This window comes from Euprymna scolopes, chromosome 23 (genome assembly GCF_053919585.1).
Source record: "Euprymna scolopes isolate OS-2025 chromosome 23, ASM5391958v1, whole genome shotgun sequence".
NCBI lineage: Eukaryota > Metazoa > Mollusca > Cephalopoda > Sepiida > Sepiolidae > Euprymna > Euprymna scolopes.
The window spans coordinates 15,863,383-15,882,547 of NC_136504.1; the positions used below are offsets into that span (position 1 = coordinate 15,863,383).

Here is a 19,165-nt window from a genome sequence, read left to right on the forward strand (position 1 = left end):
AATTGTTTTTTCCCTGTAAAACAAAAACTACTTGATGAAATTAAGTGAAATTCTTTTTCGGAGAACTTCATTCCATAACGGATATGTGAAATATAACCTTTTTTCGATATTTTCATTTTTGAATGCCTTGACTAAACTGTACAAGTACCGAAAAATCTATACATACGTACTTGTGATGAAACGATAATAGATTCCAAAAAGCAAGTAAATTGATTAAGTAGTTTTATTTTTAAATAAGAAAATTAAAATTTTATGAGTATCGGAGGAATGACTATTATTGCCCGCCATTAAAAAAACAAACACCCTCCCTCAAGCAAGAGAGATAACTCAATTCAAATTTTGCGGGATTTATATTGTAATGGTTACGAATTCCTATTAATTAAAGAAAATTATTAAAGAAAATAATTTATGAATTATTTTCTTTATAAAAAATAAAACTAATTGATCAATTTATGTGATTTTTTTAAATATGATATTTTCATTACCTCACGGGTATGTACATCATATAGATTTTTCTTTTATTTTTGTTTTTCAATATAGGGTTGATTCTGGACAAGAACCTTAAATATTTTTTTCTAAAAATGCCTTTGTCTAAATCTAATTGTGTGGTAGGTTTTGACATTTTTCTTGTCCATAAATGTTTAGTGTTAAGAGATATTAGAATTGATTTTTTTTTCTACACATTTTATACATTAAAGTGTAAAAAAAATCAGGTAATTTAACTCATAAATTAATGAGGCCTTATTTTTTATTTTTATTTATTTTTTTGACTATGTCAAATCAACTCTTTCGTACTGTAATCGTTAAGGGAGATAACTTTTTCGTACTTAACGATTTAAGGGAAGTAACTCTTTCGCACTTAAATACAGCGTTAACGTTTTGTTTGCTTTGTTTTGTTTTTTTTATATTTCTTGGTGCTTGTACAGAATAGTGGATTTTGAAACAAACATATTTCAGGTGAAAACATTACGTACTGACATGTCATGTCGAAATTAGTATAAATTCCAAAAAATTATCTAGTAGAAAATGTGATAAATTTAGCTGTTACAAAAAATTCATCCATAATAACGTTTCGATATTTTGTATTCAGAAATGGCGGATTATAATTATGTAGTCAGAATGATCAATTGCAGTTGCCTTTCCTGGAGTTTGCTAACTTTTCCACATAAGAACATTCTATAAATTCTATAAATTGATAAACTCGAAAAAAAATTTCTTTTTTTTAATTAAAAGAAATATAATATATAGAGATTTTCTCGGGAGTCTGGGAAGAGGACAAATATTTTTGATTGCATGAAACATGGCTTCATTATGAATTCTTACCCCACAGATATTTTTAAAAAGTTTTGTTGTCCGTTTGGTTTTATGGGATTATTTTAATGCTGAATCCCGTCATTTTGGTAAAAGTTTTTATTCTTTAAGTTCCTAATATTTTCAAATATTTATTTGTCTGTAATTCTAAATGGACAAATGAGGTTCGTCAACTTTTGATAGTAATTCACCTAGGAGAAGGCAACTCTGATTTAAAACTTCCATTGCCTTGTGGGATTACCCCATCAGGGGAAAGGCTAGGAGAGTAAACCCTCATAGAAAATCCAGAGACTAAATCCCTTAGGCAGCCTGACTTTATATTGTCATCAATGGTAACTCCTGTGATGCAACTAGAGCCAAGTTTTATCGATTCTGTTTTTCCCTTGGATCCTCTTGCTTTGCGGAGAGGGAGGACTGCTACACAGGCAACACCTATCCTCCCATATTACCCTGCCCAGGTTATGTAACTCCACTGCTACACCGTTGTTTCCTTAGACGAACAGTTGTTACCAACATGACGAGGAAAAAAACTACTAGGTTTACTTTAGTTTTTTTAGAATAATTTTTTTCATATTGGCCATGTTGTAAAATCTTTTTCTCACCTTGTGTTGGTTAGTTTTTATTGTATAGCAACTCTTGGGTTCAGAGTTGTTTGTATAAAAAGCCTTTTTCATTATTATCTAATCTTTGTTTAAATTTATGTGGTTACCATTGGATGCAATTTCTTGTCATATGTAGGATGGATTCTATTCAAAACATTAATCGTACCTGTAAGGGAGTAAGCTTGGGAGTAATCTATTATATAAATCTCACCTGTCTGTTTAAATGTATGTATGTATGTATGTATGTTTGTATGTATGTTTACCTAAAACTTTCAACAGAGGCAACGGATTTTCACGAGATTAGTATCATTTTGAAGCATGATTATCCAAAAACATTAATTCCTTCCCTCTCAACTGGGCACTTTTCTAAACGGATAGGTCACTTTTTTCACCGATATTTTCGATAGTCATCCCCTCTTTTCGATTGACTAGCCTTAATTTAAACATTTGCCACTTCCGGCTTGGCGATGGACATGACGGCAAAGACGTCACATTTATTTTTCCACATTCTTTTCCTCCTTCGCAGTACAGATTTGAGCCTGCCTGCCTACTACCCCGTTTTTTTTTTTTTTTTGCTCAAACACCCAGGCAACACAAAACACCCAGGCTATTATATATATATATAAAAGTGAGAATGTGTGTGCAAGAGGACACTTCTCAACCTACATACTCAACGAATTTTTGATCTACAGACTTGAAATTTGGTATAAAGGTCAATAAATCCAACTAAGAATTGATCCAATTGTGTGCTTCATATTATTTGGGATATTCCAACTACTATTCTCATCTTGAGTGTTATTTGCACAACGTTTTGCTTGATGTAAACCTCTGACCTTAGATGTATCTTGTCGAACTCGTGAATGTTTCTGTCAAACTCAGGAATTGAGACAGAATTTCGAGCGGAACTCTTTATTTACTTCATGGGGGTAGCATGCTCTCGTTCCATCAGCCATCCCAAGTAATTAGCAATTGTATTTTTCAGTCACCCACACTGAGGATTGAACCTTCAACCTTCAGGAGAATATCACTTTTACAATTCAATTCATTTTTTCAAGTACTCTAACCATTACACCACTGATCCTTTGTTTAAATAATAAATTCTTAAAATAATGTTTGACAAAATACACCTGGAGAAGGTTGGGGATTACATTAACCAAAACATGAAAATAACACTCAAGGTGAGAACAATAATCCAAACAGATTCAGACTACTGTTCTCATCTTCAGTGTTATTTTCGTGTTTTGGCCTGTGTGATCCGACCTTCTTCATAAGCATCTTGTCAAACTCGGGAATCTGCATGAAGTTCTGGACGGATTTCCATTTAGATACACGAGTTTGACAGAAAAATTTCTGAGTTTGACAAGATACACTTGAAGTCTGAGGTTACATCGGCTGAAACGATGCGAAAATGACACTCAAGATGAGAGCAATAGTCCGAAGAATGGAAATAATATGAATTATCAATCCACATAAAAATTTTTTTTTCAAAACATATTAGTCAATGCCAAAAAAGAAAATCTTAAATTTGTAATTTTCATAAAATGTGAGAAAAAAAGTATTAATAGATTCTAAATGTTTCACATAGAATTTACATGAAAAAATATTTAAAGAATGATCGTTAATGACTGTTACAATTTTTATTGGTTAAAATTTGAGTTTTGCCATAAAATCTATGCCAGCCATCATTTTTGAAATCATTTAAATGTTTACAATTTGGATGAAAACATAAATTGTATTTTTGTGTTAATTTCTTGCATGTATTATTGTTAATCCCTTGGATATTTTAAAAACCTATCTTTATTATTCATTTTTTGTTATTAAAATGCTTGAAATAAAATTTGGTAAGTTCTTGGAAAAATTTTGTATGAACAGACAAAATGCACTAGAAATTACATTTAAGATACAAATATTATTTATTAAAAGCAAACTCCTTTCAGAAATACTGCATAGTATATTATGCAATGTTTCTTGGGTTGCACTCATTCAATTATTGGCTTAGAAATGTCCTTCTCATGTTGTTTAGTCATTAGTTTAAGATGGAGCCTATGAACTTTTGGGGGTGTATGGACGTTATATTAGAATAAAATTTGACAAAAGTTTGTGGAAGCATCTATAAGAAAATTGGAATTTTTAATAAACAGTCAAAATGCCTTTAAAATCACATTTAGATGCAATTATTTTTATTAAAAAATCATTATTTTTTTCTCATTTTATAATTAAATTTCAGATAGTAAGATATCCATTTTCATAATTTAATAACATAACATGAAACAAGGTCATTTCTAATCATTAAAAAAAATAAAGGTCAAACATTTTTTTTTTTTTTACATTTTTTCTAATAATGGATATTTTACTTTCCAAAATTAATAATAATAAAAAAATGTAATGATTTTTAATTAAAAAATATCTGCATCTTAAAATGCTGTTTCAAAGCCTGTTTATTTACCATTTTAAAATACTTGGATTTTTAACCAGTTCGTTGCAAGTTCTATCCCACCTTGTCTCACCTTTGCCAAATACTTTAAAATCATATGCCACTGGTCAAGCATTGTAAGTAAAATTGGATATAAATATTCAGAGGCTGTCAGATGGTAGAACTTATCAATTTGTTCTAACCAGGGATGGGGCATTCTTCCAGATGTCAGAGATTCAGCAGCTATCTTATATATTCCAACTGAGAGATCTTTTTAAGATTCTAACCATCCCTTTAAGTGCAATTGTTTGAATCTTTCTTGCACTTTGTTCATCGGGTATATTGGCCAAGTAGTTTTTGAAATTCTTTATTATGAGTTCGGTTGCTCCGATAATTACTGGAATGATAGAGATCTTCCTAAGATTCCAATTTCTTTTTGTCCCATACATAAGACCTTGGTATTTTGTTATCTTTTCTCTCTCAGCTCTGTTTAACCCGGCATCATTGGGAACACTAACTTCTACTACTTTGAACGTGGTGTCATTGTTATCAGTACGTGTTTTTCGAATTGTCATATGATGTTCGAATACTATCTGGGTTATTGTTTTTAATACTCTTCATAAAGATATGAATCGATTGGTTTTCCTTTGAGCTCCGAGTCAAATAGTAGGGCGGACTAAATTCTTCAACCCTAGAAAGTAATCCAAGAGAAGAAAAACGAAAAGCTTATAACATCAGTCCTTCTTTACATCGACTAATCTTCTTTTTTTTTTTAATTACATTTTCACCCCAAACAAGGCACATTGCCATTTTGATGTAGGGGGCTACTATCAGGGACATAAGCTACAGGGGTACTATGTGGGGAATTGGGCAGCAAGATGTCATGTTCACATACACTTGAACTTCTGCATGTCAGTACAGTTGGGGAAGCAGGGACCCAGAAGGGAATTCCAAAGACTAGCAGTTCTGGGGAAGAAACTACTGGAGTAGAAGGCTCTCTTACATCTAGGGAAGGGGTGGGATTTAGCTGCTTGTCGGGAGTACTTACGTCGAGGGGGTACAAGTGCTTGCAGTTCGTCGAAGCATTCACCGTTAAAGTACTTGTAGAACAGGCAGAGGAATGCTACATTTCATCGATGGGACAGAGGCTGAAGCTTAGATGACAGTTCAGGACCTATCAGATTGGCGACTCTCTTTTGAACCTTGTCTAGGAGTGAGAGACTAGTAGCAGATGCACCAGCCCAAATATGACAACAGTACTCCATACATAGGTCAATGGATACTTTCGGGCATTAGTAGCTTTCTAACAAGGTAGAGAGAACCTACCTTTTTCGCAGCGGTCCTGGCAATGCTCTCAGATTTCTCTTTGACACTAGATTTAAGCAATTTCACATCTGGAGAAATACAGTTGGTGATTGAGCAATCCTTTCAGAGTGTATCCGCTGTCTATATAGCCAGATGGAGGTCAAAAGATAATGTTGTGCTTTGTGAGAATACATTAGAACGTACGAGTAATTCTCGTTTGGTTGACTAGAATACAAAATGAGAATAATACAGTTGCTTTGGAAAAGTTACAAAATGTCGGCCATGTTTGAATCATAGAGATGTAAGAAAGTTTTAACAGATGTGAAACTTGTAAATGAGGCTCTTTATTGTAAAAATTAATAAGCAGATTTTTGTGGTTGCTTTTATGGAAATGTGAAATTATGTTTGTTGTTGTAAAACTAAAGTGTTTCTTTGAAATCAGATGTTTTTTAAAATTCTGTTGTGTTTCTTCTGTTTAGTGCATCTGGTTGCCCTCTTGCCAACAAACACAAGCTACAGCGCCATATGGTTTCTGGAGCTGGAGGTGACCAGTCTTCAAATGACTCTATGATTATGGCGGGTAGACCCATGAAAATGGATGGAATTGTGTAAGTATTCTCCGTATGATTTTTGAAAAACAAGAAGCGGTGCTTCTATATTATACAAACGGAAAAATTATTGAATTTCAAATGAAACAAATGGTATCTACGCAATTGTCATGTCACAAATAAACAATTACAGAAAACGATAAGGTAGAAAAATAATTATTAATGAAAAACTATTTTCGATAAAGTTTATATGGGTATAAATTTTGTCTGACATTTTGAATTAAGTTTGTCATGTGATGTAAACAACAGAACTTAATTATCTCCCCTGTCAACTTTTTTTTTAGTAAGTGTAATATAGTGATTTCACTTCTTTTCATGAATTTCTTTTTTTTGTTAATAATTATTTTTTTTTTTACTTTATCATTTTTCATAATTTTTGGATATGTTACTATTTGAGACCTGACAATTACATAGGCACCATTTGTTTCACATGAATTTCAATATTATTTTGTTTGTAAATTGTAAAAGTGAAAGCATTTTCTGTACTTGTATATTATAACAGGATATCAAAAAAATAAACAACAAAAAAAAGCGTTTTTACTTAAAACGCTATTACGTAGTTACATGTCATGTCAAAATTAGTAAAAATTCCAAAAATTATGAAAAAAAAAATGATCAAGTAAAAAAAAAAAATAATTATAGGAAGAAAAAAAAATTTGTTGAATAATGCAGTTTTATTGTTTTTTTTTATTTGTAGTCAATTCCATATGACAAACTGACTTATCTCCCTTGTTTTCACTTAACTTTCGCTATTTCAAATTAAAAAATAGCAGATGAAGAATATACAATAATAACAATGGTTTTTGGTAACAAAATAGTTTTAGCAAGTCTTCTACTTGATCGGTTTTGTAATTTTTTGAATCAATGTTAACTAAACTCTAACCCTTATGCCAATGTTCCATCCCATACCTGTTTTACAACTATTTGATGGAATTGTACCCTCTTGACGTACACTCACCTGACAAACACATTAAGCAACAAAATCCCACCCCTTCCACTGTAAAGGTCCCTAGATACAGAAAAGCCTTCTACTTTAATAGTTTCTTTCCTCGGACTGCTAGATTTTGGAATTCCCTGCTTATGCAGAAGTTTAAATGTAAACAGACATCTCACTCATCTCCCTGCATAGTCCCCTGTAAACGTGGTGGCAAATAGTAGTAGCGATATGCCTTGTTTGGGATGAACAAGAGTTGCACAAAATAATTATAGTTTTATATTAATACTAAGCTCTACTATTGTATCGAGCACTGCTGAAGTAAATATTCAACTAAAAAATACATAGTGAATGTATTGCTGTTGTTTCCTTGTTGTTAATCCAATGAAACTTTGGTATTTATGAAATAATGCTCATTAATAGGTAGAGCTGTGTTATAGTATAAACTTCTTTATTTATACAAGTATTATTGGCTACATATGTGCATATATGTTTCAGCTGCGATCTCTTTCAAAATCCAGCTTCTTAAGGCCTGTAGTATCACCTGTTGTAAAAGCTCATAGAAGAATGATTCATCTATCAGCCTTTCAGGTAGTTAATACTGGAAGCATGAGAAAGCTGGATATTAAAAGAGATTGCAGGTGAAACATGTGTGCACATATGTAGCCAATAATGCTTGTATAAATAAAGAAATTTATACAAAAAAAAATATGCATAATGTATTATCTAAATGAATAAATTCAAAAGTTTTTTTTCGTTACATATACCAACAGAAAAACTTACAAAACACAGTGAAGTCTATACTTCATTTGCATAGTTTTTTTAAAAAATAATATCTAATAAATTAATAATAATAAATAAATATTCTGTTCAATTCATTCATTATTTCATTCTCATATTTTATTATCATATATATTTATTATTATATATATTTATATTATATATATTTATATTATTATATATATTTGTTATTATATATATTTATATTATTATATATATTTATTATCATATATATTTATATTATATATATTTATTATTATATGTATTTATTATTATTATATATTTATTATTATATATTATCATATATTTATTAATATATATATTTATTAATATATATATATTTATTATATATATTTATTATCATATATATTTATTATCATATATATTTATTATCATATTATTATTATTATCATATATATTTATTATCATATATATTTATTATTATTATATATTTATTATTATATATATTTATTATTATTATATATTATCATATATATTTATTATTACATATTTATATTATCATAGATATTTCTTACGGACTATTATCCTCATCTTTCCAGTTTTTTCACAATGTTCTCGCCAACTATTCCTCTGGCCTTCGTCAGGTGGTAATCATAATGGGACAGGAGCTTTGAATCTGCTAACTGCATTCTCAGCAATTATGACCGAAACGTCATGAAACAACAACTAATAAAGATGAGGATAATAATCTGCAATGAATAAATAATACTCATCTCAATAATGAATTCCAATTAAGTAGCATTTGGTACGGACCCAACAATGGAAGACCAGATGTAAACGGTGATTTATAAGACCAGATAAATCAAACCTTGATCGCCCTTCAGGGCTCGTGGCCCAGTTGATAGAGACGTTGAATCTCTACGGTCTCAGGTGAGAATTGTCTGAAGATAGCGGTTTCAATCCTACCCAAAGTTGGTGAAAACATGATGACAACAACTATGGAAGGCAGTAACTGCTGAGAGTGCAGTTAGGTGATTCGGAGTTTCTATCCCGCCGTGGTTACACACCTGGTGTGTTTTTGTTTTTAAAGAAAATACTTGATAAATCTGTAATTTTTGATGTATGCTTTTCTTTTTTTAAAAACCCTAACACAAGTGCATTATAAAATTTTTGTGCCATTTTGTTTATTCTTTTTAAGGAGCAGTTTTTGAGGTTAAGGTAAAACTCGATAAGCACCAAAAGCCTTTAAATGTGGAAGACAGTACAATGGCTTTTAGTATTTGATAACTGAATGTTTCTTTTTCTATCATTGTAGACAACTTGATTATGACGGAGTCGACCTAAAGTACAGGTACATATTAACAATTCCATCTGATCTTACTATTACATCGAATATTAATGACTTCAGAATAATTGTAAAGAAATGACTTCATAATGACATTCTGGAGGTCCATCTGATAAAATATTGCAAAGAATTTAATCTGTATTTTCTCATTCTATATTCTGAGATATATATATATATATATATATATATATATATATAGATGTTATTTGTTTTTGCTTTTGAATTCAATTTACGAAAATGCATTTTTACCTAAATGCGAGTGAGGAATAATTTTCCCTTTAGCCAATTTGGTACCCCACATGGGGAGCGATATATATATGTATTATTTTTAAAATATAATTATCCACTGACACGTGTTTCGTCATCTACGACTCTTCTACGATTCAGCCACTCTGATGAGTCGTAGACGACGAAACACGTGTCAGTGGATAATTATATTTTAAAAATAATACATATATATATATATATATATATATATATATATAAAAATATACACACATTTTGTTTTAAATAAGCATTCATATATCACTACACACTTATGAGCATGTTTCGGTCAGCCAGTTACATGTAACTAAAGATCTCTTCAGGCAATATTGCTTACTTTTGTATAAGCAATGTTGCCTGAAGAGGTCTCTAGTTACTTTTAATTGGCTGACCGAAACATGCTCATAAGTGTGTAGTGACATACCAATGCTTATGTAAAACAAATAAAAAGTATATTTTACCCTAATTCGGTATTGAGCACTCTTGTATGAACCTTGTTAAAAATTCATTGGTTGCTTCACCTCTGAAAAATATCAACCTAGAATAATTATATATATATATATATATATATATATATATATATTATATACACACACACAGATTATTTATTTAAAAACTGTATGGAATTTCAAAATGGATTCACTGGGGAGTCAGCTCAAGCATTCCTTTTGAAGAAGGTACCGTTTCAGTAGGGGAGGGACTGTATGTGATTATGGGTTTTAATCGTAACAATGATAATATAATTGAGCTGACTTGCCCATAGGGTTTGTCGGTGAATTTGTTTTTATCTCCATTTTTTGTTGTTTTCATTTCATAAGTCATTGAGGATTTGAATGGATTTTTAATGGTTTTTATAATGACAGAAGGACAGTCCACTGCAATTAAACAATGGCACATCTCTGAAATATGTATTTATTTTTAAATAAATAATCTGTATTTTAGTTCTCATATTTGCAATCATGCACTTTATATATTGTCTTTTATATATATATATATATATATATATATATATATCGATTAGTTCTATAAAAATGACCTTGTATGTCTAAAGAAAGATCTCTACCAAACTTAGTCAATTTTTGGTCTACAGACTTTAAACTTGATATGACGCACAGGAGACTTACTGAGAGAGAGAGATGACTAATCATCTGAATTCTTAAATACAGCGCATACTGATGAGATTTTCCAGGGTCTTAGGAAGCAATTCCCCATAAAACCGCACTAATATGAACATTATTCAACGGACTCTTTTTTCTTTCATTTAGAAATTTAATGTTCTTCCCAAATTATGTCCCATGCACTGCTATTAAAAAAAGAAAAACAAAAAGGAAAATCTCAATCGCAATGTTGTACAATGAAAATAGGTTAATATGAAATGCTTGAAAGTTGTATTTTAAAGTTTTAATTGAAACTTAGTATATATAAGCGTGTTTAAAAACTGAGCTGAGTATTTAAGATGCATCTTCAAATGAGCAATTTTAAACATGGATGAAACGACAAATCTGACTTCAAATTTAAAGTGGACTTTATTTATTTATTTTTAATAATTTAGAAAAATTGATGAATTTTGAAATCCTTAATCTTCAATTTTTGATAATTTCTTTTTTCTTTAGATGTCCAACGCCAGGCTGTGATGGTTCAGGTCATGCCAATGGCAGTTTTCTCTCTCATCGAAGTCTCTCTGGCTGTCCCAGAGCAACTCAAGCAATGAAAAAAGCTCGACTAAGCTCTGCAGAGCTAACATCATTACAGATGAAAGTGCAGGCTGGACATGGTAAGGAAAGAAGACAAAACATGTTCTTCAAATAAAAAACATATATTGGACTTTTTTCTTTTTTTTTTTTTGCTCCTTTGAATATTTAAGGTGCTTTCTTTTGATGAATAAACAAACTTTTTTTTCGAAGAGTCATGATATGGAAAACAAGTCAGCCATTTCAATTTATGAAAATATTCAGCATTTATTTACTTTGTGACAGTTTAAAATCCGGATGTAATTTTTAAGTTTTTAAAATAGGGAATAGAAAGAAATTTCTGCCTTTTTTTATTTAAGGAAAACATAAAAATTTTATTTAAAAAATAAACAACAACAAAAAAGAAACTGTTCAGTTAGTGTTATATTAATCCAAGACATTCTATTAAAATATCACTTTGTAAGGTTTAATAGCCCCATCTTTTCTAGGTATTTAGTTGTAGAAATTGTATAGTAATAATGGGTGGTCCATGACTTATACCAGAAAGAATTATTGGAAATATGCACACACGACTTTCTGCTGTATTCTATATTAAACTTTTTACAGATGGCCTAGTGGAGATATTCACACACTCCATTGTGTCACATTGTATAGTAGTCGTCCTCCAACAGAACTTTACAATAGAATGTCAGGCGACTCACACTCTCAACCTCTGAGTGGCAGAATCTGCACTAGTTTTCAGTTACTTGCCTCCTCATGAGGACAAAGTTAGACGTAAGGTCATTTTTTTATGCGAGGAACATCCAGCTCACCCAAAATGTCACATTCTTAAGAATTGGAACAAAGATATATTGTTTCAGTCTAGAAGGATTTATTCTTCACTGATGGAGGACACAATAGACTTATAGTGTAGTATCTGTTCTGATGTTACACTTTGTTTCTAGCCAAAAGCTAAAGAATTTATTTATCTCAAGCCTTAAATTTATATATATATATATATCTATATATCCGAGCATAGTTTCATAGAAGAACTTTGGCCCTACCACTTGGACTTAGGATTAGTGTGTGCACCAACTTTCATTAAAGGGTAAGGAAATTTACCACCAAAAATGGGCCACTCAACTTATTCCCATTGGATATTCAATCCCCGGGTATCGAGGCTCTTAGGTGACTTCAGTCAAGTCTAGGCAAATGGGGTGTTAAGCTTGTATTTCTTGTAATCCTCTGTGCAAACAGTTACAAAAACATGGTGAAAATAAAAGAGTATTGAGTCGGCAATCCAGCAGAAAGCAGAGAGATCAATACAAGGAGAAAGCGAAAACAAACAGAATGGCAATGATAATTCAAAATCCAAATAATTAGATTTTCATATTTTTTTTCCTGTTTTTTTTGGGGGGTTCCGGTTTTTCTTTCTTTATTTTTTCTATAAAAACAATCAACACTTGAACGGCACTGAAATAAAAGTATATTATCAACAGACAGAAAAAGGATAAAATAAAATGCCACAGGTATCAAACTTACAGAGTCTTTCAGTTTTCCCTGGTAATTAGAAAGTCTGATGGGGTTTAAGCATAGAGAAGTTTTCTCGACTGAATGTTCAGTGAAATGACCCAACGGTTTCTGGAAATGTTGGAAAGATGAGGCGTTTTATTGACATCGAGTCCTTAAAGAATATAGCAAAGTTTTTTTTCTTTTCACATGAGATGGGGAGGGGAGGGGATAAGAACTTGGCATGAATCTGTGAAGCAGGGCTAGCAAGAGAAAATATCACCAACCTCTTTCTTTTTGGCATGATCTATAATCACCTCACTACTCTGGGAGGATGTATCCAGTTCATTGCGTAAAAGTTCCAATTTACAGAGATGGTCACACATCTCCAATTTCATCCTTGCTGTAATATACAATGAGGGATCTTGTATGTCTTAAGGTAGGAAATTATCCTCCATTATTGTTCCATGTGCGATTACCATGATTAAGCCCTATTTGCTCAAGCACAAAAAAACAAAACATGTCTCTTCATGCTGACATCAACTGAACAAAAGAACCCTCCCCCGCCACCGATAGGCACATGCATGACATCATTTGATCCTGCATCATCTCATAGATTTCCTGTCATCTATGCGATCTCTCATTCTGATTTAATGATGATGCTTACAGCTGCCCCATTGAGTCAGGGCACTGCTTTATCGCTTTTTCCTTCTTTCACTAGTGTTGCTTGGGCCCCGTTCATCACAATATATAGATAGATATAAAAGAACACAATTAAAGACTGTAAATTATAATTTACAAGAATTTATTGTTGGGCAGGATACTCAAAAATAAATATTAAAATTTCTTTAACCTGCAGAGTTTCAAAGAAGCCATTCTTTTCATCAGAAGAAAGATATTAGCAAATGCATATTATAGTAAAGCTATGAATTTGCTGATACTGGCATAAATTGAAACTACATTATATGAAAACTAGTTATATATACTAAAAAGAGTGTAAAGAATTCATGAAATAGAGGAAAAAAAATGCAAAAAGAAAAAAATAAATTAAAATGTTCAAATGAAAAGCTATGCAGTTGTTAAGTATTTCCAATTGTGAAATGGAGAAATATTAATATTTACATTTGCTATAAGTTTACAGAAACCTTTGCCTTGTAAACTTAATTTTTACCTCTTTAGTTTATCTGAAATCTTTCCAGTTTAGTGTATTTTTTTGTTAAGTTATTTCTTTTCTTTTCAGACCTTGAAAATGCTGAAGATATGATCCAGATTGAGAATGAAATTGAAGACCTTAAAAAGGCCAACATGCATGCTGAAACGGAGGTGATAAAACTGCGCGCGGAGATCACTAGCCTGGAAAACAAGATCCGCGTGCAGGAACAAGAGAATGCAACTGTGTGTGAAAAGAACCAACATTTGCAAGAATATGTGCAGATGATGCGCTCCAAAATTATCTCGTGCCTGCAAAACGTGCAAGTGCCACAGATTGAGGAGGCCATCAGCGAGGATAACTTTGATAATTATATCAGTAAGATACAAACTCTGTGCACAAACAAAGCCAACGACAATCACGCGCTGTTTACGGTCATCAAATGTGCGATAGCAGAAATCAGTTACTTAAGGAAAATATAGCAACTATGAGAGTTTTGTATTTATTTTTTAATTTATAAGTGATTTAGGTGCAGGAAAAGAATCGGTGCTTATCACGAGTTCAACCTAATTTAAAAACAAAAATACAGAAAAATCCTTATGATGTACGTACCTGACATGGAACAAAAGTGTCATATTCCAAAAATCACATAAATTGAGCAAGTAGTTTTTTGTTTTTTTTTAAACTACAAAAATAAAATTTTATAAGGGGGCGAGACGGATCCATCATGTTTTTATTTCTTTATTTTTACAATGCTTTAAAATCAAGGGAAACAACTCAGTTTTATGATGAAGATTTTTTCTTTTTTAAATAATACAGTAGAATTTAGAAATTTTCGGAAATACATTATTCAAAAGGGAAAAAGAAACTTTTTGAATATATATATATATATATATATATATATATATATATATATATATATAACTACTTCATTTACTTACATAAAATTAATATACGAAAGTATAAATTTATGCATAAACTTTAAGTATTTACTTCAAAAGTGCTCAATATGTAAGTAGAGCTAGTTAGTAAGTTATAAAATATATATGGCGATTAAGCTACACTGAATATTCCGCTTTTCATCCAATCTAGGATTCTTCAGGCTTATGCGCATAAGCCTGAAGAGTCCTAGAGTGGATGAAAAGCGGAATATTCAGTGTAGCTTAATCAGCATATATATTTTATAACTTACTATATATATATATATATATATATATATATATATATATATATATATACATATATATATAATTACAAATAAAATTAATAAAATAATGTAAAAGACAACATTAAAAATAAAACTTCCCGTATATATATAATTTTTGTATTTAAGTAGTTTCTGGATAGTGCTATTTAGGGGTAAAATTTTCATGTTTATTTTTTAAATTTAAAATCCCCCCCCCCCTTCCAACATCTTAAGATGATCTGTTTAGATAATAACGTTATTTCACCGCTGGTTACCTCCCCTTGAACAACCTCTCCAGAGGTAAGAAATCAAAATCATCCGTGCTTGTGCCTGTGAAACGGTAAAAATCGTAAAATTTGGTTTTCTTAGTTAAAAAAAATTAACAAAACTACTTGATCAGTTTACATGATGTTTTGGTTTCGTGACGGGTACGTACACCAGAAATATTAAAAAAAAAATTTTTTTTTGTATTAGGTTGAACTCTGGATAAAAACCAAAGAATCAAATATTTACTTTTTTGTTTTGTTTTACACGCAAAAAAATAAAATAAAAATAAAGGACTAAATGTCACTGAGCCAGGTTGTGAGGGGAGACAACTTTGTTTTTTTATAACGGTATTTATCTCCCTTGTTCTGTGATATGCGCTGTGGCTAAAATTAAAAATAAAATACTAATTGAAAAAAAAAAAAAATGATAATAATAACTATTGAAATATTTGAGTATTTTCCCCACTTTTAGGGGTGAAAAAAAAAAAGCGAACGATAATTTAAAGGGTGGGGGGGATGGATGAAATAAAGTAAATATAAAATTTTAAGTAAAAACAAAACAACCGATGGCATCTATAATTTCAACAAAAAGACATTTTTAAAGCTGTTTGATGACAATTCTGCATTTTTTTTAAACTCGAGTCAAAAAGACTTTAAAAATAATCATCTATTAAAAGTGAAATTTAATGAACAAATGATTAAGACGTTTGATAATGAAACTTACAATAAAATAATGAAGTGCATGAAAAAAGAAACGTTTTTAAAAAAGCAAATGATGAAAAAAAAAAAAAAAGAAAGTCTTAAGCCTACTTCCCTCGTAGAAAAAAAAAAAAATGGGGGTACAAAAACAAAAAAACTTGATGTGAAAGATTTCATCCTATGATACAACTTTCTTGCACTTTAAAACAATGAACGACTTTTTAATTCTCACTTTGATTCCCCCCGCCCTTTTTTTTTTGTTCCTGAAATTTGGGGGTCCTGTTCTTGTCCAACTGCAATCCACCCTTCCGCTACCCCCACTCATTTTGAAGAAGAAGAATAAGAAGAAAAGTCACAGAATCGGTACATTCCAATCATTTCTTGCCCCACCCTCAACCAACCAAACAACCAAAGTTTTGTTTTTAAAGAAAGTCTTACGAATCTTAATCTAATTCCGAAACCCACCTATCTTATCTTTCTAACTTTCCTACATTCCTATTTGTGAGTTTATTTATTATTATTTAACCCTACCACAAACAGGTTTTGACTATTTAATTCGTTCATCGCCATTTTTCATTCAGTCCAGAAAGTCGTTCCATTTTCTCATTCATTCGCTCAACTTGATTTTATTTATGTTATTTATAACAGAGTGGTCGCATTTTAGGTGAACATGGAAAATAGTGCGGTATGATTTCTTTTTCCTTTTCTTAAAAGTAAAGTCTATTTATACACAACTTTATAAATAATGGAAAAAAAAAAAAATTCAAAATTGTATTCCAGTTGGAAGAATGGTAAAAAGTAGTTTTAAATTATGTGCGTTTGGGATTTTGTGTAAGGTCTTCAGGAATACGTCTCTCTCTCTCTTTCTCTCTCTCTCTCTCACATAAAATGCAACCACCCTGTCCATTCATGTCTATTTATTTACCTATTTATTAACGAAACATTCCAAGGACACAGTTTATATTAAATATTATTTATTCAAGTTTTAGTTTTCCTTAAAAGGAAATGAACAAATTCACATATTTATTATGTCATTTTTTTTCTTCCATGTTCTCATTCATTTTTTTCTTCCATGTTCTCATTCATTTTTTTTTTCTTCAAAGTTCTCATTCATTTTTTTTTTCTTCAAAGTTCTCATTCATTTTTTTCTTTCATGTTCTCATTCATTTTTTTCTTCCATGTTCTCATTCATTTTTTTTCTTCCATGTTCTCATTCATTTTTTTTCTTCCATGTTCTCATTCATTTTTTTCTTCCATGTTCTCATTCATTTTTTTTTCTTTAAAGTTCTCATTCATTTTTTTTTCTTCAAAGTTCTCATTCATTTTTTTTTCTTCAAAGTTCTCATTCATTTTTTTTTCTTCAAAGTTCTCATTCATTTTTTTTTCTTCAAAGTTCTCATTCATTTTTTTTTCTTCGAAGTTCTCATTCATTTTTTTTCTTCCATGTTCTCATTCATTTTTTTCTTCCATGTTCTCATTCATTTTTTTCTTCCATGTTCTCATTCATTTTTTTTCTTCCATGTTCTCATTCATTTTTTTTTCTTCCATGTTCTCATTCATTTTTTTTTCTTCCATATTCTCATTCCTTTTTTTTTCTATTTTGTGTTAAGAGATTTTTTTTTAATTTAAAAACGGGAGATACAAAAAAAAATAAATAAACAAATAAGAAATGTATAAACAAGTGCTGAACATATTTAATTTTTTTTTAAACTCTAGTAAATTCCTTGTTAAGGATTGTTATTTGCACACACGATGACGACGCGATACACATGACCAATTTCTGTATTTATTAAGCAGAAATCACTTCCTCTAAAAAAAAAAAAATGGCTTATGCTACAAAACTATTTTGTAGTTTTCTGTGTTTGAAATGTAAATGTATATATATTTTATTTTTTTAAAACAGCAAAGAGTTTTTTCTCTACTTCAATAATTTAATATTTAAATCAATAATTTATGAATTTTTTGAGGAAAATTTTTTTTTTCGCATGTGATTTAAAAAAAAAAAATTTTTTTTTTGTTCTTCTCTCCTTTCTTATGTATTATTTATCTTATGTATTATTTATTTTATGTATTATTTATTTTTCACCCAACAAATTCTTTTCCAATGATTTCATTTTGATCATTGGAAAAAAAAAATACAACCAATTTGAAAGATTTATTTTTACTCACTTTGTTTTGCAGCAGCCTCTTATTTAATCGTTTATTTTAAAACATGAAAATAATTTAACGAGGATAATTAGACGATAATGATTTTAAAACATGAAAAATAATTTAACTTAATGAAAGGACTGCGTCATAAATTATTAAAATAAAATAAAATAAAAAAAAATAAATAAAAGTAAAATAAAAGCTAAAATTAAAATCGTGTTTCTATTGTTGAAAGAAAAACCACCCACCTCAGGGCTTACATTTTTAGCCCACAAATTCTGCTGCTTTATCTGTGAAAAAAAGAAAATAACGAAAATCTATTTAGCAACAGGTGCAGTAAGGATCGAATCTCTCAACTCAAACTTTTTTTTACACCAAGACAAATTTTCATTTCAAAAATGTTTTTTTTTGTTTTTGTTTTTTTTAAACATCCTTATCTTCCAGTTTAACATGTTTTTTTTTAATGCCATAAAACAATTCAATGTTTTTTTTAAATTTTTTTACTTATTTTTTTTTAATATTTATTTTATTTTACGCCCACCCCCTCTCCATCTTCTTGTGTAATCCTGATCTCACTCTTAATGATAATGATGCTGATAAGAATCCTAAACTAAAATTTGTCTCTAGTCACTTAGATCTCTGCATTCCAAACTCTGACACCCAAAATCATTGTGTGTAAATAAAAAAAAAAAAACAGCCATATTACTAGAATCAACTTGTTTCTTTATTTTTCATTTTTTTTTTTTTTTTTTTTTTTTGTGTCATATTTTTAATCTTCACTTTACAGGAATTTTACACTTGTCATATGCATTTTATGGAATATGCATGAGCTCCCCAGAGCGTGGGCCTGTGAAGTATGTGCTTAAGCTGCACTACATGCTTCAGAAGTGCAAACTCAATAATCAAATTGAAAATATATTGTGTCAGTATATGCTAATGCTTAGATGACCTATTTAGATTTTGTTTGAATAATAAATGTGAAATTATATTAAAAAAACACCAAAATTGCTAAAC

At 30.2% G+C, this 19,165-nt stretch overlaps 1 protein-coding gene across 7 annotated transcripts in view; it reads left to right on the forward strand.

The window, feature by feature from the left end:
- LOC145245773 (uncharacterized) overlaps window positions 1–14,720 on the forward strand; it is a 723,444-nt gene extending 708,724 nt beyond the window's left edge. For 6 of the 7 annotated variants that reach the window (XM_080107381.1, XM_080107383.1, XM_080107387.1 and 3 more), the window contains 4 exons: window positions 6,111–6,239; window positions 9,230–9,265; window positions 11,137–11,297; window positions 13,943–14,345. In XM_080107381.1, coding sequence (XP_079963507.1) covers window positions 6,111–6,239; window positions 9,230–9,265; window positions 11,137–11,297; window positions 13,943–14,334 — 718 coding nt within the window. In that variant the 3' untranslated portion in view covers window positions 14,335–14,345. Of the gene's footprint in view, window positions 1–6,110; window positions 6,240–9,229; window positions 9,266–11,136; window positions 11,298–13,942 lie in introns of all 7 variants that reach the window. The other variant, XM_080107384.1, reaches the window with a different exon arrangement.
- The last annotated feature ends 4,445 nt before the right edge of the window (window positions 14,721–19,165 follow it).